The sequence below is a fragment of the Melanostigma gelatinosum genome, assembly GCF_949748355.1.
Source record: "Melanostigma gelatinosum genome assembly, chromosome: 15".
NCBI classification, from domain to species: Eukaryota; Metazoa; Chordata; class Actinopteri; order Perciformes; family Zoarcidae; genus Melanostigma; species Melanostigma gelatinosum.
This window is the reverse complement of record NC_136648.1, coordinates 19,131,026-19,141,292: the sequence shown is the minus strand read 5'-3', so window position 1 is coordinate 19,141,292 and position 10,267 is coordinate 19,131,026. Positions and strand designations below refer to the sequence as shown.

The 10,267-nt window shown below is 42.6% G+C and overlaps 1 protein-coding gene across 2 annotated transcripts; it reads left to right on the top strand.

Annotated features, from left to right (window-relative positions):
• The first annotated feature begins 1,241 nt into the window (after positions 1-1,241).
• Positions 1,242-10,227, top strand: nop9 (NOP9 nucleolar protein). Of its 2 annotated transcripts, none has more exons than XM_079284565.1 (12): positions 1,242-1,278; positions 2,084-2,373; positions 3,494-3,730; positions 3,843-4,049; positions 4,928-5,035; positions 8,054-8,195; positions 8,295-8,487; positions 8,588-8,728; positions 8,903-9,022; positions 9,225-9,437; positions 9,764-9,869; positions 10,013-10,227. In XM_079284565.1, the coding sequence occupies exons 2-12, from the start codon at positions 2,163-2,165 to the stop codon at positions 10,165-10,167; spliced, it is 1,833 nt and encodes a 610-aa protein (XP_079140691.1). In that variant the 5' UTR covers positions 1,242-1,278; positions 2,084-2,162; the 3' UTR covers positions 10,168-10,227. The 2 variants fall into 2 exon arrangements, with proteins under 2 accessions (XP_079140691.1, XP_079140692.1); XM_079284566.1 differs by lacking the exon at positions 1,242-1,278 and adding an exon at positions 1,477-1,555.
• Positions 10,228-10,267: the final 40 nt, after the last annotated feature.

Below are 10,267 nucleotides of genomic sequence, written 5' to 3'. Positions count from 1 at the left end.
GGGTGTGTGGAGTTAAATTTAGACTGTATTTAAAATTACACACAACTATGTGCCACTGACCTCATAAATAAAACCATCAGGTTGTGAAAACGTGAGGCGGAATACTGTACTCCGTTATGTGACAACATTGTGCTCAACCAGAGACAAAAGAGAGAAATGTTTTCAACAAAATCAATCTCATTCTATAATCCCTTTTTTCCCTTGATATGTCTCTGGCACTTTAATGAAATCCGGCCTTCATTTTACAGTTATTTATAAGAAGGCTCAAAACATTTGATGACCTTCAAATAGGCCTACAAATTGAAAATTGGCTTTCTATTGTCTACTGCATATGGAGCTGTAACCCACCAAGGTTTCCTCTGCTTTGTGCTGTGGTTCAGTATTTCACATCAAAAGCCCTCACAAAGTCACGAGTCACTGGTGTTAAAGTTGGATTACAGGACTTATTTTGATTGAGTCTTATGCAGCCGTGGGCTCTAGTCCACACATTTTACCACATGTAGTCTTTGGGTGAGCGTTGTGATTGGATCCTTCTACCAGAAAAGTCACCATGCTGCCCTCTGGTGGTTACAACTAAAGCTCACTGCACTTAATGACTGCAAACAACCAAAGATTCATTTTTGACATGCGGACAAGAAATAATTTGGATTCTCCGTTAATTATTTAATCACATTATGCATGTTTTAACACAAGACGGATTGTAATGTAAGTAACAAATAGTCATCAAAACAAGAATTCATATCGGTAGTATCGACACTCTGGGGATTGATCCGCCCACTCCTTTTTATTGATTGACTGGAGGCAATATTGTACATTGGTGTTCATTTAATAACGAAGCAAATAATCATTTTGGAGAAAAAAAAATCTATTTAACGATGATTCAATATACAAGAAGCAGTTGAATCAGGATACAATCATGGAAGGAGAAAACAAACGAAACAATTCTTTAATTAATTGTTTTTTCTTTTCTGTATGTGTTTCATCCTCCTGTGTGACGGATAACACGTTCAACTGTTTCTTCTTATATGCCACATTCACAGACCTGACAGATGTGTTTCCATTAATTACACTGCTTTATTTAGCTCTGTGTGTCCCAACTTGAGACTTTTCTATTTCTTAGGGAATAGGCTCACACTCCAGTATAGTAGGTGGCGGTAATGCACCGTTAACGGTAGTCGCCACACACCATTAAACAAGTCGAAGAAGAAAATATAAAACCAATTATACGTCATCAATACGCGCCATAACACGCAGTCTCTGGGTCTTCACATCCCACACGTGAGTTAAACTACATTGTGTTGCCTTCCACAAATTCAGTTTATATCGATTCATATTTTTGCACGAATTAAGCCTCATTAAGCTCGCCTTCAACAATTTGCTGAAGACGTCCACTTGTTCCGAGTGAAATATCGAGCTAGTTTTGTTCTCTTGCAGGAAGTTAGCGTGGACGCCTCCTCAGCCATCGTCTTGTATTATGTAACGTTAGAGGTTGCCTGAACAGAATATGTCAGTGATAAAGAATATGTCACAACTTAACGGCAACCATAATGACCTGGTAAAACACGACCTATGACTGTCTGAACCGTTGGCTGAACGGTGTTTATCTAATATATGCCTGAATATGTTGTTTCCTGAAGAACAAGGTAGAGCTTTCAGTTCTATGATGCTTGACAGTTCAATTAATAATAATGCGTCATATTTTAATTTGTTTATATTTTGTAAGTCAAATCTGAATCACCAGAATAACCAGCAACATGTGTGTGTTCGGTAAATGTAGTACTTCAATGTTCCTCTGTAGTAGAAGCACAGTAAGTAGTAGACTATGCAGCATTGTTCTATTTGTAAGTGCTTTGGGTACATTTTGTGTATTATATCAGGGTATAATCGGTTATAATATTAAATATTTTTCATATTTAGCGGTGAAGTCTTGTGTTTTTTCCGTGAACCAGACTGTAGCCCTAATTCAAAACATTAGTGTACAGTGTCAACCATTTATGATGAAGATGTGCCGTTTGGTAATTCCAGAAAATGTGGACTTGACCATCAAACCCTAACGATGACTTTGTGTTGTTCCCTGTTTCAGCCAGAAGATCAGACGGAGCATCCTCTCAAACAAGATCAAGTCGTTCTTCTCATAACCTGCATGCTGTTAAGTCCATGCTATGTTGGTGAAAACAGAGGAAAGGAAGCAACACAAAGGTGAAGGAAAGAAGAGGAGACACCCTGGTGAAGATGGAGAAGGAGGAGAGAGGAAGAGGAGGGGAGGTGAAGAAGGAGACGGTGGCAGGAAGCGCCTGGACCCCCTGAGTGTGGGCTATTTCCGCCGAGTTGGGGAAAGACTCAGCGAAGGCTTTGAAGAAACGGAGGAGAGAGGTGAGGGATTATTTTACTGGACATCTGAGCAAGTAGACACCTGGAAGTTGGGAATGTGCATCAAAAAGGCACACGACACCAGTACACCACCGTATTAGAACAAAAGTTGGTGACTTTTAACTGCATTATATGGTGAAAATAAAGTCTTTAAGTAATGTAGGATTTTGGAAAATCCCCTGCCAACGTGTCTTGTTAAAGTTTATAACAGCTAGCAGAGCTACGAGCTACGAGCAACAACAGGACTCAGGACAGCAGAGTTATATTGCAAATCAAGATGACTTATTTCTCTCGCTCAAAAACAAAAAATAGCATTTACGGCTAACTGGCTTTGCCAGTTGCTGCTAGCACAACAGCTATTCAAAGCTATGAGCAACACCAGTTATTGCCTCATTGCTTTTCGTTTGGTAGCCGTGAGAGACCGTAGTCTGTAATGCAAGTATGTCTGCATGAAAAGATGTACAAATATATATTATATATTCGCTAATGCTAATCGCGGTTAGCATTTCCCCATTGGCGGAAATGTTAAAATTAGCTTAGAAGCTAGCGAGTCGGACATGTAAAAAGCATCTTGCCGTTCAACCTTTTTGTTAACAGTCCTAGTGAGAGGTAGGTCAAAGGTACTTCATCCATATTGTAGCGACCCTGTCAGTAACAGCTGGTAGCAGAGGGGTTGCTGGTAGCAACTGTTCTGTGTCGGGAGCTAGTAAATGTTGTGTTAGACCGGAAGCGGTTGTTGTTGTGGCGGAGAAAAGCTTTCCATATATAAATCGCACCGGACTATAAGCCGACGCCTCAAAGCGTGGGGTAAAAAGTAGCGGCTTATAGTCCGAAAAGTACGGTGCATATAAACCCACTGTCGCATATTGATGACATCTTGTTGTCACATTGCCCACACATTGGTTTCCTATCATTCTGCTTATTGCATCATTTTACCAGAAATATATCAAGCAGGTTAGGCTAGTTTGTCCAGTTCTGTTTTATTTTTTGTTGACTCCAACCACTGTCAAAATGACTCATCTCGACTTTAAAAAAAAAAAATCTCAATATTGTAGATGCTCCATTGCGGCCTGTGTTTAATCTCTGTCGACTCTTGTTGCGTCTCTTCATATTTCATCTGTAGAGATGTTTGTGGAGAATGTCCTCACAGAGGTGAAAGGTAAAGCGGCGGTCGTGGCGATGGACCAGACGGGAAGCATCACCCTGCAGCGGCTGCTCCCGCTGTGCAGGCCTGACCAGGTGGCGGAGGTGTTGGCTGAACTGGGCGATCCAGCGGGGTCCGAGTTTAAGGCCGTCTCTTGCGACCGGTGCGGCGGCCACGTGGTGGAGAGTGCAGTCAGACAGATATCCAGGCGGACGGGTAAGTTTACATGCGTCGTCTCTGAGCGCTGGACTGCTCATCGCTGTACGAAACGCTTTGGAAGGAATAGGTGGATAACAACCCGGCTTTGTGGTTTCCATTCGTTTTTAAGAATCATCACAAAAGGAGACAACAGCAGAAGAAGAAAACAAAAAGGAGAGCTGTGACTTGTTGGAGGCCCAGGTGTTGTCTCTGAGTCAGGTGGTGAGAGACAACATCGCAGAGTTCATCAAACATGTCCATGGCTCTCACGTGGTCCGCACACTTCTACATGTGCTGGCAGGCTGTCTCGGACCACCGCGCACTGAGTCTCGTCCAGGTACACACACACACACACACACACACACACACACACACACACACACACACACACAGAGATTCTTTGCTTGACCTAACGCCAGGGACTCTATGGGCCCCACCTCGGACATTTGTCACTCCTACTGTGATTGTTGTTGGTCTGACCTCTATTTGAGGGATGATCACGGGGGAAATGTCTGGAATTGTTAAGATAAAGCAAGGCGCAACTAAGAATCATTTCAAGAAGCTGTATAAAAAAGTTGTGATGATGATTTTGTGAATATGTGATGCACAATAAGTCCATTATTTAAGTCATAGAACTATTTGGGGCCACCATTACAAGTTTGCCAAATAAGGATTTAGCTGTTCCTGTCTGCAATGCACACATGGATGTACAGACGGCTAGCAGTGGATTTCTTTAATGTCGAAGAATATTTGATTCATTCTCATGTTCTGGAGTTAAAAGGAGCGTCTTTCTTTCTATGACTTCTTGGTCGTTTACACGCAATGACTGTTGGTAAGCGGGTCGAATCAGTGGCCACGCTACAACAATGCCTGAATTCTGAGGGGGCAGAGTTTGAGAATCCCCGGCCTGATAAAGCTGCTGCTGTTGAATGTCAGTGACCCTGCACTGCCCAGTGTCCGGCAACATTGACTCTAGTCGACCTTCTGAGTGGCTGTTCCCCCTAGAAAATAAGTGATTTTGTCCTTTTGGTGTGGTGGTCGCCTCAGTCACTGCTTTTCTCTTCTTTTTCAACAAGAGAAATAGGAAGAAAATCAAGCTTTTGATCCGTTGGCTTTGTCGGTGCTACTTCTTTGAGTGTGTCACAGGGCCTCTACACACACAGGCTTGTGGCTTCGAGCTTGCACTCAACTCGTCTTTTGTTATTTTTTTTCCAGGTGCAAAGGACCGCAACGTTGCTCCTCAGTTGACAGACTTTGAGATTCCCACGTCATTTTGGTACGAGCTGAAAAGCCTGACGGAGACGTTGATGGACAACGTTAATGGTGAGTCGTCTTTCATCAAACCCAAGCACATGAATCCTAATCCTAGTTGTTGCCAGAGTGAAGAAGACTTGCATTGTGGTCCGCTTTTTCACGAAGGGTTTGCGAAGCAAAGGATACCATCTGTATCTATTTCTGTTGACGTAGGCAAGGCGTAAACAGGCTGCTGCTGTTTATACATTTTATGGGTTTTTCAATAGTTGATTTATGACTTTGAATAATTAAAAAGAAAATGCGTAAAGATCCATGCTAAAGAAGTATTTTGATGGATGTGGTAGAAATGTAAAATTACAAAACACTCAATGAGCGACTCTTAAGGTTATTATAGTTGTACTGTTTGTGTGCATTCAACATTTTGAATAGTAGGTGAAGTATCAATGCCCCATGGCCTGTTGATTGGGAGTATTTAAAAGACTTCCCCAACTCAACACTTTTCATCGCTGCTGCCTGCCTCTTCTTCTACTCAGCTATGGCTTTTTTCTTGGAATTAGAAAACCATTTAATCCTGTTAAATGCAAGCGAGGACTCTTGGGGCGAAAGGGGAAGTGCTCAAGGGCAGGTTTTTATTCACCGGATTTTGTTTGGAATTCAAATGATAAATCCAACCTTGCCGTTTTTTTATATTAAAACAAAATAGTCAATAAATAACCTCGGGGCAAGTGCACAGGCTGCAGGGAAACCTAAGCTTTTAACAGAGCTCTCCTGCACAGGTACTGTTTTTTAAATATCATTTTGAAACAGAGCGGCTGGATGACTGGAGAGAAAGCCCACTTATGCGTCTGATATGCAGCTCTTCTGATATGCCTTTGAAGTGATGGAGGCTGGCACAGTTCTGTTCTGATGAAAGATGGTGTGCTAATATGAGGGCTATAGTGTAACTTTTGAATAGGAGTTTTTTTTGCTTTTGCTTTGTAATAACAACCTCCACTGGCTCCCGGTCAAGTCCCGCATCTCATACAAGATCCTCCTCCTCACCTACAAGTCCCTCCATGCCCATGCCCCCCAGTACCTATCGGACCTCCTCCGCCCACATGCCCCTCCCCGGAACCTGCGGTCTTCAGACTCTGGCCTGCTTGCCACCACCCGCACCAAACTGCGAACCTTCGGGGACAGAGCTTTCAGTGTGGCAGCCCCCACCCTCTGGAACTCTCTCCCTGCGGTGATCCGCAACATCTCCACTCTGGACGCCTTCAAAAGGGCCCTCAAGTCCCATCTGTTCACCAAGGCTTTCGGCCCCTAGTTTACTTGTTCTGTTTTTCTGACTGTTTGTCTAAACTGTTTTTGTCTAAACTGTTACTCTTGTAAAGCGGCCTTGGGTCCCCTGAAAGGCGCTATATAAATTAAGGTTATTATTATTATTATTATTCAGATAACACACTATTCCACTACAGTGGGTGGCGGTAGTAACAAACAAAGAAGAGGAGCAATTTGCCCCACAAGGCACCGGCAGTGTGGAAGAAGACTAACAATCTGCATACTACACACTCTACCACTATGAATTTTCTGTGTTAACGATTAATTGTGCCATTACCACAACACTGATCACACTGAAGTAGTGTAATACATTCTAAATGTGAGCTCACACATTCTTCCTGTTAACCGTAACTTCACTTCATTAGGCCTAGTATGAATACCATGCTAGTATGAATACCATGCTAGTATGAATACCATGTTAGTATGAATACTATGTTAGTATACCATGCTAGTATGAATACCATGTTAGTATACCATGCTAGTATGAATACCATGTTAGTATGAATACCATGTTAGTATGAATACTATGTTAGTATACCATGCTAGTATGAATACCATGTTAGTATACCATGCTAGTATGAATACCATGTTAGTATGAATACCATGTTAGTATGAATACCATGCTAGTATGAATACCATGCTAGTATGAATACCATGCTAGTATGAATACCATGCTAGTATGAATACCATGCTAGTATGAATACCATGCTAGTATGAATACCATGCTAGTATGAATACCATGTTAGTATACCATGTTAGTATGAATACCATGTTAGTATACCATGCTAGTATGAATACCATGCTAGTATGAATACCATGCTAGTATGAATACCATGTTAGTATGAATACCATGCTAGTATGAATACCATGTTAGTATGAATACCATGCTAGTATGAATACCATGTTAGTATGAATACTATGTTAGTATACCATGCTAGTATGAATACCATGTTAGTATACCATGCTAGTATGAATACCATGTTAGTATGAATACCATGTTAGTATGAATACCATGCTAGTATGAATACCATGCTAGTATGAATACCATGCTAGTATGAATACCATGCTAGTATGAATACCATGCTAGTATGAATACCATGCTAGTATGAATACCATGTTAGTATGGATACCATGTTAGTATACCATGTTAGTATGAATACCATGTTAGTATGCCATGCTAGTATGAATACCATGTTAGTATACCATGTTAGTATGAATACCATGTTAGTATGAATACCATGCTAGTATACCATGCTAGTATGAATACCATGCTAGTATACCATGCTAGTATGAATACCACGTTAGTATGAATACTATGTTAGTATGAATACTATGTTAGTATGAATACCACGTTAGTATGAATACTATGTTAGTATGAATACTACGTTAGTATGAATACCATGTTAGTATGAATACCATGTTAGTATGAATACCATGTTAGTATGAATACCACGTTAGTATGAATACCATGCTAGTATGAATACCATGCTAGTATGAATACCACGTTAGTATGAATACTACGTTAGTATGAATACCATGTTAGTATGAATACCATGTTAGTATGAATACCATATCAGCAATAAACAGATTCATCGGTCTAGCTCTAGAGGTAAATGCAGTAGACCTCAAGAATACACGCACTGTGTTTTGGTGAGAAACGCTGGCTATGGATATGTCGTTTAGTTTACCAGAGGACACCTTTTTAAACTGTCAGAGAGGTCTAAGAAGCATTTTCCCCCTCTCCCATTGTGTCTCTTTCCTCCCCAGTAAGTGTGACGGATGCTGTTCCCAGTGCAGTGTTCCAGACCATGTTGACTGTGTGCCACAGAAATCGGCCTAAACTCTGCAAACAGCTCCTCAAACGCACCACGGAGTACCTGACAACTCGCAACGCCGCTCCAGGAGTGAGGTCAGAGACGACTCTTACACCGGTTTCCCTTTTGTCCTGGAATGACTCGCCATGGCATGTTATGTAACCGCTGTTTTTTTGTTTTTGCACTCCTTTCAGTCCCCTTCTGGTCTTTCTCAAGGACCCGGCCTCCAGTCGCCTCATTGAGACGATCATACAGCTATCCCACAAGTCGCTCCTCCGGGACCTCTACAAGAACCACCTCAAGGGTCAGCTGGTGGACTTAGCCCTCCATTCCATCGCCAACTTCCCCATACAGAGGCTAACGGCAGCCTCGGCCAAATACAAACTGGTTGGTCATTATGTCGGCATGTCACGCGGCGCACGATTAAAGTCAGGATTTTGTGAATGGAAGGATGATTTTCTCTCTCTCTCTCCTTCTTTCTCCGCAGTTCCTGGGGTTGTTTGATGAGCTGATCCAAGGTATTGAGGCCATCTTGGCCAAGGGTCACATGGGTGTGATTGTCCAACTGGCCGAGAGCTGTGCAGAAGGCGGCGAGAAACAGGACGAGTTGATACAGTGCCTCCTCCGTGTAAGTGTCAAAGGGTGTCTGTAATTGAGGCGCTACGGTCTTGAATCAATACGACAATGAGCGTGTTTTATTTATCTATTCATGACTGAAATCAAAAGTGCTTAGCGACACAGTAAATCTACTTACTGTTTGATTTGTGGGTAATGGAAACCTTGTTGGTGTGTTGCCTCCCAGGCGTTCCACTGTGCTGAGCCCGGCTCCCGACACGTCAGCTGCCTCCCTCTCTTCATGTCCCTGCTCACCTACGAGGTGTATTACCACTCTGACACAGCAGAGGGCGGCACGCAGACGGAGGTAAAGGACAGAGAGGAGTTGAATCTCATCATTTGGGGCTGGATTTTAATTCATGTCTTGATATTTCAGTTTCATATTTAGTGCAAAGCTGCAGCAAACGACGGCCCTTTGAGATCTGGAGCGTACCCTGTCAGCATATCGCTGTTGAATATATGTACCAGATGCGGACAGTTGCAGTTCTGGTGTTCTTGGTCACTTCTAGGTACCGCTGTCCTCCATCTGTTACCACGGATCCCGGCTGGTCCAGGCGCTTTCCAAGTTCAAGGAGCGCTCACTCCTCCTCAGCAGCCTGCGCACTCTGAGCCCTGCTGACCTCCTGATGCTGGCTTCTGACCCCTCGGGCAGCCACGTCCTCCAGGCCCTCATCACCACATCCAGCGACAAGGGGAGGGGCAAGATCCTCAAGAGACTGGAGGTAGGACTACAGCGGTGTTATACGAGTATTATAGAATAGGAAGCTGGTTATTCATTCAGCAGCATGATCATTTTTACATTTAGAATTTCAAGAATACCCATTAATATGGAGTAGGCCACGCTGCTGCATTGAGGGATTGAATTATTTCACAGTAACTGTATCTGTTATGAACAAGAAACTACACCAAAACTATATCAATTCATAGATGGTTCCAAAAGACTTTATTTCATATTCTTGTATCTGACCTCTTGGTGTCAAAAGGAAGTGGAACATTATCAGCACAGATCATCACACTTTGTCCTTTTCTCCCCCATGTGTCGTCCCAGGGCCAGTATGCTCCCATGGCCTGCTCCAGGCTGGGTAGTCGGGTGCTGGAAGCCATATGGAACGGTGCTTCAGTCAGTCACAGGCAAAGCATCGCACAGGAACTAGGTAATACCAATCATCCCACAGATCCTGACTTAAAGGGTGTGTGTGTGTGTATATGTATACATTGTAGTATCATTTTATATATATAATAATAAATCATTTTTTAAAATCCTGTCAATGACTTCCATTCCCGTCTCCCCTTCCAGTGCTGAGTGAAAGCCAGCTGAGGTCACATCAGTTTGCTCGCCATGTGTGGGCCAAATTTGGCCTCTCCCACTTCACCCACAGAAGAGCCCACTGGCAGGAAATACAGACCGGAGAGTCCAAAAAGAGGAAGCTCTTCAGTGACATTCTTGCGTAAACATTTTTTTTTATATGATTAGTTTTTGCTGTGTAATTGGATACAAAATTTAATTGGATAAAGAAAGAAATACGAAAAATATGTCTTATTTGTGTGCTAT

Excerpts from the sequence above, each read along its gene's own strand:
- nop9 (XM_079284565.1), top strand. The coding sequence starts at position 2,163 with ATGTTGGTGAAAACAGAGGAAAGGAAGCAACACAAAGGTGAAGGAAAG. Across the intron at positions 2,374-3,493 it reads TGAAGAAACGGAGGAGAGAG|AGATGTTTGTGGAGAATGTC; the intron begins GTGAGGGATTAT and ends TTTCATCTGTAG. Across the intron at positions 9,870-10,012 it reads AAGCATCGCACAGGAACTAG|TGCTGAGTGAAAGCCAGCTG; the intron begins GTAATACCAATC and ends CTCCCCTTCCAG.